The sequence below is a fragment of the Ricinus communis genome, chromosome 5, assembly GCF_019578655.1.
Source record: "Ricinus communis isolate WT05 ecotype wild-type chromosome 5, ASM1957865v1, whole genome shotgun sequence".
Lineage (NCBI taxonomy): Eukaryota > Viridiplantae > Streptophyta > Magnoliopsida > Malpighiales > Euphorbiaceae > Ricinus > Ricinus communis.
This window is the reverse complement of record NC_063260.1, coordinates 12281546-12300060: the sequence shown is the minus strand read 5'-3', so window position 1 is coordinate 12300060 and position 18515 is coordinate 12281546. Positions and strand designations below refer to the sequence as shown.

Below are 18515 nucleotides of genomic sequence, written 5' to 3'. Positions count from 1 at the left end.
TTTTTTGTATGAGAATAAACATTGGATTACCATCTTTGAGAATCGACTGCCTCTACATATTGGGGGCTTCATTTCAGTGGGGCAAAATATAAGGATATTAAAAGGCTTTCTTTATGTTGGGAACAAGATATTACATCTAACAAAATGTCCTACAACATATGGTACTTTTACTTGCAGGTAACAGTGAGCAACAATTTCCCAAGGTTCAAGCAAACACATTGTGTACAGCAATGGCAACACATGACTCAATCACAAGATTAGGTCTTAAGTAACACAACAATGAATTTTAAAGTCTCAATGTGCTATATTGCACAGAAAGACTATAAATAGCACTCTAGACATAAAAAAAAAAAAAATCATCTGCTGAGCTCTGCTTACAGGATATCAAGTACCAATGCCCAGACAGGATAAACAAACAGAAGGATTATGCCAATGGTGTTCGATATGCCATGAGCTTTAGTAAAGGAGTTTCTGAATCCACCAGATGCACGAATATGTTCTTGAAGCAAATAAGCAGCAATGGCAAGGCAAATAGCCAGACCCACCCAGCTGCTCCTTAAGGTGCTTGCAAACAGACTAGGAGCCACCACTATCAGTAAGATCAGAGCGGCTGGCATTTCCAGCCAATCTACAGCAGGAGATAAAGTCGGAAACCATTTGCATGTGTTCACTTCTTTTTATAAATAATGATTTTTAAACAGCAAAGGCATGTTCAATGTGTTTTACCGTTTGATATGATTAGATTTATGTTTACTTAAGGGAACCGTATTGACAGATCAACGAAAGAGGGTACTAATTACATAGTTGATCAAATAAAGATGGTAATGTAAAGGTCTTAGGTGACCCTTTTGAAGTAAACCTGTATTATACCTGGGAATCGTCTTGGGAAGAAAAGGCGCAAAATAACTGCAACAAAAGCAATCCATTTCCCCAAATCACCTCTGCTTAAACAAACAACTTAATAGTGAGGAAAATGGGACATAGGATCACAAAATAACACAAGCGCAACTGAAAGAATGAAACTTCACCTGAAAAGACTGAAAAGTATTGAAGGAAGGCTGAAGAATATGTAAGGGATTAATAAACCAGTAAGTATGTTTGTTCTCCAGTTTGTTCGGTCCAAGATCAACAGATAACTGCAAGAATAATAATGATCTGTATGTGAGACTAAAAGCCCAAGTCAAGACCGCGAAGCGCTCCAAGATTTACCAGCTTGATCCCACAGTAATAAAAGAAAATTTAAAGAAGAAAAGAAAAAACATGCATCAGGAACATTAGTTGACTTCACGAAGATGTTCGTTAAAGCATTTTTCTGCAATCCATTGAATTCAATTGCATTAATGCAAAATGCTACTACAGGCTTAATTAGGATGTAGATCATGTTAGAGATAATTAAAGAGGATATAATAGATAAATGAACGTACACCAAACACAATAATTTGGAACATAGAAAAGCGAAATCAGGATTCTCAAACAAAAGCATGCCAATATAATTGATGTAAATGCCATGCTTAATTAACACAAACAACATATAAAATACAGTCTGTTCAAGAGAAAGAGAGAAGTAAAAACATACATAGCAGCAAAAGAAGCAATCCATTCAAGAAAAGAAGTCCCAAAACCTAACCCACCAAGCTTGATAGCATGATTGGCTAACTTCTTAGCAGCAATCTTTAAATCTTTGATATCGGAAACAATCAATTCGCTCGTTGCTTGTTCTGTCCTCATTGCTAAATAACTTTTCTTTCCCATTTTTTTCCCTAACTTCTTTCTTTATTTATTGTTTAGTCTTTCTTGATCCACACCAACACACAAACTTAAATCACAATTTATTTCAAGAGAATAATAATAATAATAATAATAACAACGGAACCACAACCACAGCCCTTCTGACAGAACAAGGTGAAGCTTACAATGAGAAAACAACTACTACGTTTAAGTGTCGGTATCTAGATTGGTCAGAATTTGTTAGATTCTTGCAAAATGAAGTGCCGCGTGGATATTTACCGCTTCTGTTTTTCTTGTTCTAGTTGTTAAAAGATGCAAGTCTTGACACTTGTCCCGCCTGTATAAATATCAACTTTAAATTATTATTATTATTATTATTATTATAACTATGTTAAGAAGTCGGCATGTTTCAATCTTTCAATTATTATTTTCCATCAAACAGTACACGTCGAATTAAGTGCCACGTTGAATCCTATCTTAAAAATTGTACGGTCCCATTCTTGAGCAGGTGGGTGCAATAATTAATGGATATTCTCCCTCTCTTCCAAAATTCATCAGCCAGCTGCTGGATCTACCAGAGGAAAACGGAAATGAATTATTTTGGAAAATAACTCATAATTTATGCACGACACCAAAGATAAAAGACATTTTAATCTTAAAATATGTGCTTTTCAACAGTACATATATATATTAGTACTGGATTTTATATTTTATAATATGGCATATAATAAAGAATGTTTAAAATCTAATTATGACATGCCTCGTAGAGAAGATGAAATGGTCCATGGAATGTATCTTTTCACATAAATAACAATCATATTTGACATTAATACTATGCTCTAAATGGGTTATTCGTATTAATAATTAATAGGCTGTTGGTCTAATTTTAGAGAGTTTGTAAAATTGAGAATTATTATAAACCAAAAAAATTCAATTGAGGAGGGGAGAAAGTAATGGAATCCAGGTTTCATATATATTACAGATTAGAAATCATAGATAGACTACAACTTTTTAAAACACAGATGGTTGATGGATATGTTATGATCAAGTTCCTTTGTCTTGTTCACAATTTTGTATTATGAAAGGTTTAATTTTAAAAAATATAATATGCTGTATATTTATTATAGATTTAATAAAATTTAACATCATATCTAAACATTAATTCTAATTTTTAATAAAATTATCCATACTTAACATAAATATACTAATTTCAATTACCACATAATTGTTAAACAAATTAAGCATACGAAATAAAGGTATGAAGGGCACGAAAAGAGACAGACACGAGATTTTGTTTGTTGTTGGAGTCATTTATTTTTATGACTTAATTGCTTATATGCTATATTTCGAAAAGTCGATTAATAATTTTCGAGATTTGGTTCCGTTAATTATAACCCCACTCTGTCAACTCAAGTCAACCAATCAAAATAAACTTAATTGATTGAAAACAATTTAATTTGATCAATCACATTACGTAGAAATCTTTTTCAATACAATATATTCTTTTCCCCGTGTGTGTGCTCAATCCATTGCTTAAAAGCAACGAGTTTGAAACAACTATGAACATAAATCGAAAAACAAACTTCTCCCATTTTCTTTTCCAGCGAGTTCACAAACTTGATTAAAAATGGGAATTGCCATTCTTAGAATCAAGATTTCACAACACAATGCTAATTAGTAGATGTAGAAAAATGCATAACAAGGAATAAGATCCAAAATTTTTACTTAGATGCCAATCTGAATCTCTTTTAAAGATATTAATATGTAAGCATCATGAGATCACTACAATTTGCAGTAGTCAACCACAAGGATGGCGCTCCGAAATTCTGCCAATCTGATATCCCTTTCTCTCAATCAGACATGTAAGAATTTTCGACACAAGCTTGCTTGCTGTCAACATTATCTTGGGTTGTCTGCTTAATAAGAGGCTAAAAGATGGACATATCTGGGGGTGGTCCATATACAGTCTTCCATGAATATGGGATTAGCCATTTAACATTCTCCTCGCCTGAAAGAAGAGATAAGCAGAGATTGATACCCTTAGCCAATTGTTTATCATTGCTGAAAAATGATACTCAACTCCAACTAAAATGTTAAATTGGGTAGATCGAGAAATATTCAAAACTTTCAACCACATTTTTTCAAGCTGCAGCTATAACGCAGTAATTCATAGTTATAACTGTCCAGAATGGAACTTACCATGGAAATGACCAGCACTGATCCCTAGAATTTTGCATGCTGCTTCAGCCAAATGAAAAGCATCACTTATGTTGTCCCCTTCTGAGCAGTAACAGAACAAGCATGTGACTTTCAAGCCTTTTGCCTGATTCGAAAAACATTAACCTCAAGTCAAGCTCTCTTAGTCCATATACAGTCAATACTGCACTTATGACTTAAGATTATTCCTATTAACTTGTACTTCAGTCATTTTATAGTAAATAAAAAAAAAACCCAATGACAATCGAAGTGCTTAAAGATAGATAAGGGAGTTACACTACCAAGTTCCCTATGTGTAATGCAGAAAGACCACCGCATATTATGGTAAGGAGAAAAAACACTAGAAAAGCTTGTGTGTTAAAAAATCATTGCAACTGAACATCTTATGAACTATATATGGTATCAGGAAACATTCACTTCCAATCTATAAGTTCAGCTAATTACGACTACCTAGGAAACTTAAAATAACCCAAACATGAAAAAGGATATGAAGGAAACAAAAGTTTACAATTCAACTATAAAATGTAGAACTTGAATATTGAAAGTAAAAACAATGATAAAACACATAAGTATGATGATTTTTAATTTAAAATTGCTAAGTATGCTTCATTAAGAGTACCTTAAAACAGGAATAAAGAGCTGCAAAAGGTAGACTTGGATAGTAATCTTCTTCTTCTAATTCATCTTCATAAGGCAATCTGTCTTCTGGCATGGGATTCCCTTCAGCTAAAGTACTAAGATATTTCCAGGACCTCTGTGCAGGGTTATATTCTTGCAGTCTCTTCCATCCAAGTCGTTCACAATCATCATCAGTTCCATCACTGTTGGTACTAGACAGGTAATACGTCTGCAAACCACTGAAATCATAACCAAAATGAAGATGTCAAAATATTCATATGCAACTGGAAACCAGCTCATTGCTTAAGTGCCCAAGAAGCTCAAATATAAATGTAACCACTTCTACAACTGCCATTTTGGATATAGGAATTCTTTTATCTAATGGTCCTTAATACTTTTTTTCCAGAGAAAAAATGCATCAGTAAGTTCCTGTTCAAATACGTTATCAAGCCAGTCAACCATTTTTTGAGAAGAAAGAAAATATCTATCCGAGAGATGTAGTTTGACAAATATCACATATTGAGAACTGAGCTTTAAATATAAGACTTAGAGACAATGCGACCAGGAGCCTACCATGGGGACCGGACGACTGTAAATAACAATAAGTTAATTTTATCGCTTACAATACAACTGCTAATCTCCAAGTGAAGATTCTAAAAAGACATGAAAGCTCTGAATACCTTGACATATCAATTCTTTGCCATCTCCCAAAGTCTAAGCCTGAAAGCAAAATGGCATGCTTCTTTCCACTAGCAGCAGCAAACTCTGCCAAATTGTTAGCAAATTCAACCATCTTTCCCTGTTTAAAAATTTTTCTGCTCATCAAATAGTTTCCAGAGGGCAAGTCGATAAAACAAAATCCTAAGCTGAAGTAACAAATGAATAAAATACCCAACTTCACATGCATGGTTATAAGTGTACTCCAAAAGTGATAATCATCTACAAATTTGAAGGATATAAACCCACTAAAATCTCTGATTTGCAGCACTGTCAGGTTTGATTTACATTCAATATGCATAAACTCCAGTAATACAGCATTTTCCAAGAGGCCTTAAAGGAAAATATTATCTGATCATAAAATTAACCTATCAATTCGGCATTTGGTAGCATTCCTTCCTTATATTTGATTAATTTGCTTTGTAGAGCAATAGACTGAAGTTGCAGCGCATATGTGCTATGATGAAATTCATTGTTTTACTGTCCTGACACTAATATTTGCCTTTTCCCACCAGCAGAAAAACTTAATGTCTATCAATGTGATTTGCTTGCAAGGATTCAACTTTCAAGAAATGAGGTCAATTTGTCCATGTAACCTCTCATTCAAGCAAGATTGTATGCAAATTTTATAGATTTTGCCTATTTTAGGTAAATTCTATCTACAGAGGCACCTAAAAAAGGAACTTCACACAATGAAAGTCCTCCAAATATTGTAAACTTGGACCAATCATATTGCTAGGATGGCGTACAAATATGACGTACAAAAACATAGAACTTCATTTTCAAATTAAAATGTATAACTTTAAGAATATTAAAGAAAAAATGAAAAGAAAAACCTTAAGAATTAAATTTCTACCTTAACAACTGGAGATCGCTGTTGCACAAGAGTTAGTGCATTGGCAGGTGAATCATAAGCTGCAAGACATAGACAATAAATAAACCTCCAGCAACGCATACAAACAATAATAAGAGGCAAGTTTTACACAAATCGTTAAGAGCAAATTCACGGACAACAGAACACCAAAAAAGAAAGTAACCTTCAAGAGAGAGAGCAAGGTTGCCACAAGGAATAGGGCCATAGGCATCATTTCCAACGCATGGAAGAACGTTGGGATCGTCCAAATACCCAATCCTCTCCGCTTTTTGAGATGATACTAATAAATCTACTGCCAGCTGCCCAACATTCCCTATCGATAACGCTGGCTAACAACGACCAAACAGGAAAAGAGACCGTATGTTTTTATGATAATCCAAATGGACCATATACGCTACCAAATCCTACCTATAAACAAAAAAAGAGGGAATCGAAGAATATAAAATTGAACTTACCAGAACTAGAGTAGAGCATTCTTTATGGAGCTGCTTGCCTTCTTCGACAATAAATTCCATTTCAATTATTTTGATTTTTAAATCACTGAGTACTCAATTAACAACTTCCTCCCTGATATATATTTAACTGATTTTAACTTCCTTCCGGTGGTGCAACTGAAATTGGAGTGTTTATGCTTTCTACTCGGCGACTTGACGAACAAGACGGGTTGTTGGGCTTTGAATCGTTAATGGGCCCGAAGGAGCTTTTTCTATATATTAATATATGAGTTTTGAGTCTGGGTTATCTTATTGGGCCATGATTTCGAACACCCAAAGGATTAATACATGCATACCCTTTCACCTTCTCTTTTTCTGCCTTTCTCCTTTATATTCTCCTTCCATTCTCTTGAGGATTTTCTTTTTGTTTTTTCAGAAAATTTTTTGCATAAATTTAATACATATCTTCACTTATATACCAAATTGATAGATAATTGATACATATCTATTAGTTTTAGATAATAGAGTATGTGTTAATTATCATATACTAAAATGTAAAATAATCTTTTATACATATCACCTTCCTATTTATTGTAGTATATATAACAAGTTTACGTAAAAATTTCTATTTCTTTTTATCATATTGTCTACTGTACACAATATAATCGTAATAACCCTTCTTAATATTAGTGGATGACAGAGAGCAACTTAAATTCAAGGCTTTCTCACACTTATAAATAAGGTGCTACATGAGATTGATTTTCTCAAGCTGAACATTGTAGGTCATGTTTGTAATCTATACTTTGAATTTGAAATTGAACGGTGAAATCTAAAATTTAAAAAACCTAATGATTTTTATTGGATAAAATATCTCAATCGTTGATTTTAAATCAATGGTCAATAATATACAAACATGTTCTACAATGTTCTTTTAGCCTAGTCTATTCGTTTCCATTTTCTATATGTAATCTGAATTAAGTTTTTGTCACATTTTACACCTGCTAAATCTGATTATGTTATCTAAATCTCAATCAACATATTTTAGTTCTGTGTATGGAGGCATCATCTTTCTTATCTCATAACTTAAAAACAAACTTTCTCCAAAATTTCCTATTAATATGTTTCCCACTATTATGGGTTACTAATAGCATACTTCATATATTATATACATTGTTATTCATCGATTATAATAACTCAACCGTATGTGTATTTCTAATTTTCGCATAGGTTGGTAACAAAAGTACATGCATTACAAGGAAATAAAGCTAGCAATGCAGTTACAATAGTGTAAAATATTTATTAAGAGATTACGCAATAAATTAATTCAATTAAATAAGATATTAAACTCAAAAGTTTTGTCTTGAACCTTCATCAATTCTTGATTATCAAACAACGAGAGACAGAAAGAAGGAAAAAGGAAAGGGAAGTAGGTGAAGAAGTGGGGATGAATATGGCCCCTTGTCACCTATAACGAAGCTCGAAATGATTCAATAACTAACAAGTGTTATAGGTCGCAGACACTGATATGCACTGGTATTTTACTGATATGCATTGGTATTTTATCCGCCTAAGAACCCTAAACTCAATGCAGTTTATACGCAAATGACACGTGAACAGATAACAATGACATCCCAAACCCTTCAAATGAGGTCAAATCCATGATTAACACTGATCACCAAACATCACCACAAGATACTTTCAACAAGTTTATCTAAACTCAATAACAAACACACCATGAAATTAATTAGAGAGGATTGTTGTTAATTAGGATAGATAGAAGAGACGTTTGATTTGATACTGTTTGATAGCTATATAACCGTGCATGCATGATCACCTTATACTTTGTCTGCTTTATTCTGTTGTTTGCTTTAACTTGTTTAAGGGTCCATGAATACGTTGTGCATCTATAAAATGAGCCATGTGTAAAGCACTAACAGTGGCAGACAGTGTATGATTTTTGTGAGCAAGAAAGCTACTTGTCTGTTCTTTATAACCATTGGTCAGTTTTTATATTCTTGACTGCATATGGTTCTATTGTGCTAAAAAAGAAAGCCATCTGTCCACCATTATAGCAAAGAGGAGGTATGGTCTACCATTTACGATCATGTTCTGAAATTTCTGGACTTGCTTGCTTTAATATTTGATATCTTTGAAGTTCTTAAGATGATCAATAATGGAAAGATATTTATATATATGTAGCTCAATTTGTATATATTGGGCCCCCAGTTAGATTATTAAGATAAGTTAGAAAAATAATGTAGTAGTTAAGCAAAGAATTATAAATGAACATGAAATTAGGGTTAATGATATGCAAGAGGATATATGAACTAGCAAATGAATGTGACTTACAGTCACTTCACTCTAGCTACATGATTAGAGCGATGGTAGGACAAATCATTGTGTAGTCAATTTGGTCTCTTATATGTGGCTGTTACTCAAAGATATATAAAATAATTTTAGTGCACGGACAAGAAACAAATACCTTTTACTTTTTGGTTCTCAAGTCTATGTGTGTCTCTTCCATTTTTAGTTTTTTTTTTTTTTTTTTCTTTCTTTTGTTTGCACATGTAGTAGATTTTTGCATATCCAAGAAACAATAAATAAAGGAACAAGATACAAGAGGAGAGGAAAGAGAGCAGAAGTATCCAGCTGCTTAACTTATAAGATTAGTTTTGTCGGGGCTGATAAAGGATGTAGCGCCAATAGTGGAGAAGGTGCTTCTTTAATTTGTAGCAATTTGTTTTGTATATGTCAGAAAGATTCGAGCATGAATATAATCTATACAGTCCAAAACACCAAAATAGTTTCCAATCATTTTAGTGCAAGCTGCTGCTAATTCTTTGATGCTTCAGAAAATAAAAAGTCCTAAATGTTTGTTTAGGATCATGTAATATAATGCATTAATTAGTAATGAAAGTGCTAGCATGTGTAAGATTTTTCAGAACTAGTAAAAAAGAAGAAGAAGTGGTAGTGTATGTATCACTGCAAGCTTTTTCTTATTATTATCTTTTTTTATTGATTATAATTTCTGGGTTGACATTAGTGTTGTGTGATAATAGTACATACATTACCCTCTTAATGAATCAGCATGGGTATATCTAGTTACCTGAATAAAGAAAAGAAGAAACCTTAATTCAGGATTGACTTTAATTAATCCTGCTCCCTGTCTATTAATAATACCATCCGAATCAGATTATCTGGAATGTAAATTAGTCAAGTGGCGTGAGAATGTGTTTGAATGATTAAATGAAAGCTTGTTAAGTTCTTAATTTAAAAAAAAAAGGATGATTGTATGTTCTTATATTACTAATGCTATATATATTTACTTAAAATCTATAAAAGAAAAGAAAATAAAAATAATAAAATTGATATTTTAATGTTATAAAATATATTCATTTACTAACATATAATTTATTTAAAAATTATAATTATATTATTATAATTTATTTAGGCTAATTATAACCAATTTTATATAAATAACGATTATTTAGAATTATAAATTATTTTTATTTATTCAAATTTATAAATTAATTTTATAAATTTTAAAAATTTCAATTAAATACAATGTAAACTGTAACGTTAGCTTAAAGTATTAATGAATGTTAATTACTATAAAGAGCTAGTACACTTGTCTTGCTAACCCGTAAGCCACCCAGTACTTATTTAATTATATTTGTTAAGCAAGTACTTGGGATTATTTGCTTGTGCACCCTTCAAAGTTTCGTGTTTGACAATTGGTAAAGTGTGATTATGGATACATTTCCCCTTTTAAGACTTGCCTTACGTATTTTGTTTTTCCAATAACAACCACTTCTTGTTACATCAATGACTAAACATCTTAGTAACAGAGAATTTTAGTTTATATAGTGTGATTGAGATATGGAAGCAAATCCAAAAAATCAGCAAAGATCTGCCACCTTTACATTTTCTTGCCGATACAGAGTGCTGCTTGCTTCTGCTACCCAATTTTTTATTATTACTATTTCTTTGCTTATGCAATCTCGCCATGAAAAAGAAAGGAACATAATAACTTAATTTGTTCATCTGTAAGGAAACGTGTTTGATGGTAAGCAGACAAATCCAGAAATATGTATACATATTAATCCTTTAGACTGATTCTAATTCCTTTTTTTTTGTTGGGTGTGTGTGTTTGGGTCGGTAACCATATTTAAACAAAGAAAAAGATCTTCAGTGGAATATGTTTGATAATCGACGGACATGCCTTATAAATAAGTGTAGATTCAATAAGGAACTGCTATGGTTGCATCATCTTATTATAATCAATCGTCGACACTTGCCTCAAATCTGGTACTTAATTATTTGGTAAATAATAATTAGTCAGGAACATGCATTATTATCTAAAAGGCGTGCTAAAAGGGAAAGTCAAGCGTCGCTAAAAGCCTCCTCCTCCTTCTTCTTCTTCTTCTTCTTTCTTTCTTTCTTTGGAAGTGACGCATGCTTTGATAACTATCAGATAAACCCATAAAAACATTGACTGTAAGATTTAAAATATTAAAAAATAAAAGCTCCTGCTTTCCCATATCATCTTTTGAATGCTTTAAATGCATAATATCATCGCAACTCGCTTTTTCTTCAAAAGAAAAGAAAATAAAACTGGTTATGCCCTTTACACTTGGTTTTATGGTTGCAGTTGTTTGGTGCAACTCTGTCCAATCCTTCTTCTACACGTTAGCAAAATAGTTAGAGTCAGAGACAAGTGTCCTTAGCGATACCTCATAGCTTATGATGGCTATCACATATGGGACAATGATCTCCCGCACCAGCATGACTATATTATTGATTTGTCACCTTTCAATTTTATACTAAATTTGTATTTTTCTTTTTCATTTTTATTCGTATATTATTAGCTATAACACCAAACACAGTCGGATACATAAAGAGTTTGGACAATTGTATAAGGTACCAATAAGCACTAAATACAAATTTGTGTCAGTGTCTAACTCTGAGGCATAAGGTAGAGACCCAAGATCATAAGCACCTAACATGTAAATGGAAGTTTATCTCAATGGTACTAAAGTCAACAATTTCTTGAAAGGGTTGTTTTTTGAAGGCTGGTTTTATTTGTTTATTTTAGAAAAAAAAAAAAATTAAACAATTGAAAGCTGCTTCCTTTCCCACCAATACTCACAGCTTATAATATAATACAATTTTTTTTTTTGCTTTAACAATACAATAATTATTCACTAAATTATTTGTCCAAAGATTTGCCCGTTCATATCATGTAATGCTTAGATCATCAACTTAATTTGTAATATCCTTGTAATAGAAATTTTTTTAAATAGACTTTGTCTATTGTATTTTAATAAAAATGAATTATTATCAATTAATAATAATTATTTTAAATTTAATCATAATATTAATCATTAAAATACTTAATTAATATATTCCATTGACTTATATAACTCATTTTTATCAAATGTGTCTATATATAACAAAATAGTTAATTTGTTTGGGTATGTGTGGCGTTAAATCTGATGTCAACTGTATCTACTTGAGTTGATTTTGTTGGCCTTTTAAGTTGAAATATGTGTCATCCATATTAGGAAACAAATTTATAAATATCTTTATCTAGTTAATGAGATTGACCTCCGAATTTGCACTTCACAGCAATATACGAAAATAAAATTTATTCACACGCTCTTATCAGCAGATAATTGCACTTGCTTTCCATGAGGATGCTTTCAACTATAAAATATGATGAAGTGGGAAACTTGGATTTGATTTTATTATTTCAAGCAATTTGCTTTTGTCCAAGTTAAAATTTTGAATCGATAAAATTTATAAATTAAAAATTAAATTATTGATGGACAATACGACTATAATTTATTATTGAAAAATGAAAAAAATAAAACCGTAAAAATATGTTTACTAATTTGAGGCATTATAAAAACTAAGGGTGTTTTGCTATTGTTTTTATTTTATTAAAATTAAAAAATAAATATATTTGTTAAATTTAAATTTCTTATATAGTGTTTAATAAATAAAATCTAATTCTAATAAACTACTAAGTGCTTTTTTAATTAATTAATTTTTATATATTTTTTATTTCTTCTCTTTATATATTTTTTATTACACTTTTAAATAAAACTAAATAAAAAAAACTGTTTTAAAAAATTACAACAACTAAAAAGTATTAAATACTTTTAAATTTTTCATAAATAAAAAAATGATATCAAACTAGTCTTAAAAATCTCACACACTATATTAATACATATAAACTTATTATTTTTAAGATAAAAATATAAAAAATTTCAAGAAAAATAAATTTATCAGGGAAATCTATATTTAATGTATATTAACTAATAGAGAATTTATTAAATAATAGGTAATATTCTATTATTTAAATTAATAAATAGGTGTGATAATTTAAAAAAGATACACACATTTTGAGCTTCCAATTTAAACTTTGAAGAACGCCCACATCCAACGAGCCGATAGCATCATGCAAACGTAATATGACAGAACCCTACACGTGTCAGCTAATGACTGCTGGTGCGTGGCGGAGTAGGAGATAATGCTCCGTTAAGGAGGGGGGAGCTCCCTTACGTGGGGTTGCTGTCTTCTACGGAATAGCAGGTGTAAGGTGGCAGCCGATTAAGGGGCGTTGAAATTGCCGTTAAAGGAATGGGTCGCGCGTGAATTTCCATTAGCAGGAAAAAAGGCGCTTATGTTATGGCCTTGTGGGATGTATTACAGACTTCCTTTTGAGGTACATAAAGCGTATGGTTCACCAACTCTTGACTTGCTCCCCAATTTCTTTTTTTTTTTTCATGTGACCTTTTTGGTTTTTTGGTTTTCTTTCTTTTTCATCTTTATGAGCTTTGATTATTAAAAAAAAAACAAAAAATCGATGAATTTTTACTAAGAAAATATTGAAGTTATCAATAAAGTTTAAATTTTTTGAATTATGCTCAAATTAAACGTTACATTTTAACTAAAAGTTTTAAAAGTAATATTGTTGTTTCGAATCTGTTAAATCATAGATGGTTTGACTTGTAATTAGACTTAATAACAAAAAGAAACTAAATAAAATGCACAGTGGTTCATTGGTCAAATTTTAATATATTTTATAAAAGATTATGAGTTTGTATATTTAAATTTATATTTATTGAAAGAGTTTTACCATTTTCCAGCAGAATATAGATACCATAAATAAAAATCAAAATCAATGTTGTTGTCGCTGGAATTCTTGTTTGCCACTATCTAAAGCTTGCAAAATTATGTGAACACATGTTAATTTCGGGTTGCCATCTTGGGTTCCATGATGATAATCATAAGAGTAAAATTGGTGTTGATGTGTCCTATAAAAGTCATTCATAAAATATAGATGATTGAGTTTTGGTACGTGTGTGTGTGTGTGTTAGTGTTAAGTTTTCAAATGCGATACGACTATGATTTTGGTTGTAGATCACCTGAAGTAAATTACAATCTTTTCTTGAGAGATAAATTACAATGTTGTTTGAAGAGGATATAGCATATTTATCTTTATCTATAATTTAATTTCCCTATAAATATATATGAAGAAAAGCCATGTCATTCTCTGTTGAAAGTTAAATAAAAAATATTTTACAGTTCTTTTATTTTAAAATTATATTCCATAAGTGCGAGGCAGGCAAGCTTTAAGAAATCAACCTTATATATAGATTGATTGTTGAACCAGAAACCATACCTAATTGATAAAAAAGATAAATAATGAATTTATAAACAAGTAATGCTACTACAACCACGAGGCTTTAGGCAGATAGAGTTGCTCTTTTAAGAGATAAACCAGTCTAGCTGCTTTTAATAATCGTTAAATACAGCATAATCTTTTAAGTTAATTCCTTTAAATTATTCATAAAATCTAATTCTATAATTCGTTCAGAAGCATTTGATTATAAATTGATCACGAGGCGGAGAACGGGATAGTAAAATAAAAAATTATTTACATTTTTATGTTTCTTATGTAAAAATTGAAAAATAGATTTTATTGTTCATCCCTTGTGATATACATTTAGGAGATTTTATATTTCTCTTTATATATATATATATTGTACAAATAACTAGTTTTTCTGATATTTACTAGTTTTTTTTATATTTACTTAATTACTCCTAATTGGCTAACTCATTATAACAGACAAAATCTAATTCCATTAAAAAAATAAAAGCAGCATATCAGCATGAGAAAAAATATTTGGTTTAAAAACAAAATCAACAAATTATATATTTATCACTCAAAAACCTATAAAAAAGATCAACAGTTGTCATAAAATACTTTTATCAAAATCTTTTAAATACACATATTTTACTGGATGTATACGGTTGATATTATATAGTAATAATCACTATGTTGTTGCTTACTCACCGGAACTTTAAAATTATGTCACATAAGATATCATTCTAATATTTTGTTGCAAAAATATCCCTTTTCACTAATGGATTCTATTTTTTTCTTTTTCTTTTTCTTTTTTTGTTGTTGGTTTAACCTTTTATAATAAATAAATAAAAGGTGAAATAAAGTGATAAATGTGGTAAGGTGCCATAAAACTTGGGAGAATTATAATTTATGAATGGCATGGAAAACGTGTGAAAGCACAAGTTGAATGAAACAAGTAATTTTTTTTGGAGGAGGACCAAGTCTATAAATGGCATGAAAAACGTATGTGAACGACTGCGTTTAGAGGACAATATAGATAAACCTCCTCTTCAGACAGTCAAAGGTCAATATTTCCTTTACGTGGAAACCTCGAGTCAGACAGCGTGAAGGTAAATTACACCTAAATGATCCGAAGCTCTCCTCCAATAGATCATTATCAACTTTCTTTCTAGAAACAAAGAAACACAAGCGCGTGTATTTCTCCAAATCCAAACTCGAAGTTAGCTAAATCAGCTGTTTAGTGAACAGTATGCTTAAATCATAATTTTGAAAGTACACATTTAGGAATTCAGTCAACCTTTAATAATTAATATAACTACTATATTTAATAATTATTAGATATTAAAAACTTTAACTTAATAAGTTTGAAATGAGTAAAAATTTAAAGTAGCTAGTTATCAATATATTCAAATTATAATGCATTACATAATTTTACTATGAGATTTTGATTTTTAATGTAATAAAATAATATCAGCTTAATAGAGTGTGTGAACCAGACCTCGGATAGAATCAAAAGAAAAGAAAAAGAAACTCAACTAAAAAGGAAGAAATGTTAACGTGTAAAGTCCAAACGCCTACGGAGGGAAAAACAAGCCACCTTATACCTAATTACCTATTTTCATATTGGAAATTATTGATTCAGTTTCCTTATTACCGGCATACCCAGTTTCCCGGTTTGCAATGGTTACGTCTTTTTGTATTTCCTCTTTTCCACGTGTTGCGTTATCACACCTTTAGATCACCAACCTACTGTTCAATGATTTGATATATATATACACCCTTACCCTTCACGAATCTTTCAGTTCTCCACCATCAAAACTTTCTTTCATTAATTTCTCTTTCTCTAATCCACCATCAACAAATCAATCTTTATCTGTATTCTTGAATTGCAAATACCATATATGAGAGACAAAGAAAAAGATAGCAGCATGGTTGTTGCAGAGCGCAAAGGTAGTCTTAATCGACCAAAGTTTGGTGCTCTTTTGCACGCTGAACCTGCAATCTTTCCTAAGCAAGAAGATGAAAATAGCAGTCCAGGGTCTCTTGCAAGCCCTAGATATTCAAATAGTAGCACAGCAACAAGCGGCGAAGGCGAGGGCTCTCCTTATCTCATGTCTCCTAGCTGGAGCCAACCCTCTCCTTATACTAAATCTCCATGGCTAATACCATCTCCTATTGTCAATCATAATCTCAGTAATCACGGTCTTGTTGGTTCCATTGTTCGGGAAGAAGGCCATGTCTATTCTCTTGCTGCCTCTGGTGAATTGTTGTACACTGGTTCAGACAGCAAGAACATACGCGTATGGAGGAATATGAAGGAGTTTTCAGGTTTCAAATCTAATAGTGGCTTAGTTAAAGCCATTGTTATTCTCGGTGACAGGATTTTCACTGGTCATCGAGATGGCAAGATTAGAATTTGGAAGATTTCAGCTAAAAACCCTAGTGTTCATAAGAGAATTGGAGGGTTACCCACTTTTAGAGACTACATCACCAAATCTGTTAACCCAAAGAACTACGTTGAAGTTCGTCGACACCGAAACGTTCTACGCATTAAGCATTTCGATGCAGTGTCATGTTTGAGCCTGAACCAGGAACAGGGTTTATTATACTCGGGATCCTGGGACAAAACCCTCAAAATCTGGAGAATCTCGGACTACAAGTGCCTCGAATCCATCAACGCCCACGAGGACGCGATTAATTCGGTCGCGGTTGGATTCGATTCTTTGGTGTTTACAGGTTCAGCCGATGGAACAGTGAAAATTTGGAAGAGGGAGCTTCAAGGAAGAGGGACAAAGCATTTCTTGGTTCAAACACTGTTAAAACAAGAAAACGCGGTAACAGCACTAGCAGTAAATCTTGAATCCGCAGTGGTTTATTGTGGGTCATCGGATGGATTGGTAAATTTTTGGGAACGCAAAAAACACTTATCGCACGGTGGCGTGCTTCGGGGCCACAAGATGGCCGTCTTGTGTCTGGCTACTGCCGGTAATTTGGTACTCAGTGGGTCCGCTGATAAAAGCATATGTGTATGGCGGAGAGAGCCTGGTGGGATTCATATTTGTTTATCGGTTTTAACAGGTCATGGTGGGCCAGTGAAATGCTTAGCCGTTGGAGAAGACCATGAGTCTGATCATGACCCTCGAGGGTCTGATAGAGGAGATCATCGGTGGATAGTATATAGTGGGAGCTTAGACAAGTCTGTTAAGGTTTGGCGCGTGAGTGAGAACGCACAGCACGAGCCAGAGTGGAAAGAGTATAATAATTATCAATCACCTAGGCTAAGTTATTCTCCGCCGACCGCAAACAAAGTGGGGAATTATCATTAAAAGTTATAATCTGTCAGAAAGTACAAAGTTGACGTGGCGCTGAATGGGAAGTGTAGATGACGCGGAGACATAGTAATTGTTTATATACCAGACGAGCAATTCCGTTGAGGAAAGGTTCCAGCAGTGGGATATGGACCACTTGATTATAAAACAAACGGTGCTGTTGCAATGTATAGTTATTATTTATGGTTCTGAATGCACAGTATACATCCACCATAACTGAAGCAAAATGCAAAATGGTCAAAAAGAAAAAGAAAAAAAAATCTAAAACCATCACTTTACAACTGGGTGCATGGTTAGTTTTCATCTTGTATTAACTATAAAGCTATATATATGAACATTTTCTTTGTGTCCACTCTTGTAAAAATATTACTTCCTTAATGGAACTTTGTTATACAGTGCAATTTTTATTTAGAGGCTACTAATCATCAGTAGTAATGAAGTTCTATCTTAGCAAGAATTTAAAAAAAAAAAGAATTATTTCAAAGTGTAGTCTTGCAACGAAAGTTGAGAAGCGTGAAAGTTATTTAACATGAATGTTATGATTTGAGTTCCATGGTTGTTTCTACTATCTTCCTTTGCACTCACATTTGTTAAAAACAACAAAAGATTAAACTCAACTCCGGCTTGTATATTACTTTCAGTAGCGACATCTTATCTTTGATTTGATTAACAAAACCATATATAGAAATAGGGAGAAGATGTTTTAATCCTGGAGAAGATAATGTTTGCAGTGGAGTGTAGCTAGCCAAGGTTTGTCACAGCACTGCGTTGCTTATTCCTTCACCACACAGCCATTTGGTGAAGACAAGGTGATCGCTGTATTTTCTTTTTAACAGATTAACAGGAACGATATGTGCACCTACCAACCTGCATGTAGAAGAGACAAGTTAGCCAATGCTAGGTAATAAACTAACAGTACAAGTTAAGTTCCCAAGCAACGA

General features: G+C 32.2%; 3 protein-coding genes across 3 annotated transcripts; 1 reads left to right on the top strand and 2 right to left on the bottom strand.

Annotated features, from left to right (window-relative positions):
• Positions 1-89: 89 nt before the first annotated feature.
• On the bottom strand, positions 90-1986 carry LOC8275578 (cold-regulated 413 plasma membrane protein 2). Its single transcript, XM_002519075.4, has 4 exons — positions 1577-1986; positions 1029-1136; positions 871-941; positions 90-628 (listed from the first exon to the last, which is right to left on the bottom strand). The coding sequence occupies exons 1-4, from the start codon at positions 1750-1752 to the stop codon at positions 375-377; spliced, it is 609 nt and encodes a 202-aa protein (XP_002519121.1). The 5' UTR covers positions 1753-1986; the 3' UTR covers positions 90-374.
• A 1308-nt stretch (positions 1987-3294) lies between these two features.
• Positions 3295-6797, bottom strand: LOC8275532 (proteasome assembly chaperone 2). The gene is made up of 7 exons (XM_002519076.4): positions 6610-6797; positions 6318-6483; positions 6137-6195; positions 5244-5362; positions 4565-4802; positions 3928-4051; positions 3295-3736 (listed from the first exon to the last, which is right to left on the bottom strand). The coding sequence occupies exons 1-7, from the start codon at positions 6667-6669 to the stop codon at positions 3657-3659; spliced, it is 846 nt and encodes a 281-aa protein (XP_002519122.1). The 5' UTR covers positions 6670-6797; the 3' UTR covers positions 3295-3656.
• A 9252-nt stretch (positions 6798-16049) lies between these two features.
• LOC8275533 (protein JINGUBANG) lies at positions 16050-17926 on the top strand. Its single transcript, XM_002519077.4, has one exon. It carries the CDS (start codon positions 16147-16149, stop codon positions 17569-17571), a length of 1425 nt encoding a protein of 474 aa, XP_002519123.2. The 5' UTR covers positions 16050-16146; the 3' UTR covers positions 17572-17926.
• The last annotated feature ends 589 nt before the right edge of the window (positions 17927-18515 follow it).

Bases quoted from the DNA above. Each gene is read 5' to 3' on its own strand.
- LOC8275578 (XM_002519075.4), bottom strand. From the start codon at position 1,752: ATGGGAAAGAAAAGTTATTTAGCAATGAGGACAGAACAAGCAACGAGC. The intron at 1,137-1,576 runs GTATGTTTTTAC...TTATTCTTGCAG, and splicing joins ATTGCTTCTTTTGCTGCTAT to TTATCTGTTGATCTTGGACC. The intron at 629-870 runs GTATAATACAGG...CTCCTGCTGTAG, and splicing joins CTTCCCAAGACGATTCCCAG to ATTGGCTGGAAATGCCAGCC.
- LOC8275532 (XM_002519076.4), bottom strand. From the start codon at position 6,669: ATGGAATTTATTGTCGAAGAAGGCAAGCAGCTCCATAAAGAATGCTCT. The intron at 6,484-6,609 runs GTAAGTTCAATT...GGTCGTTGTTAG, and splicing joins AATGCTCTACTCTAGTTCTG to CCAGCGTTATCGATAGGGAA. The intron at 4,803-5,243 runs GTATTCAGAGCT...TTATGATTTCAG, and splicing joins CAAAGAATTGATATGTCAAG to TGGTTTGCAGACGTATTACC.
- LOC8275533 (XM_002519077.4), top strand. From the start codon at position 16,147: ATGAGAGACAAAGAAAAAGATAGCAGCATGGTTGTTGCAGAGCGCAAA.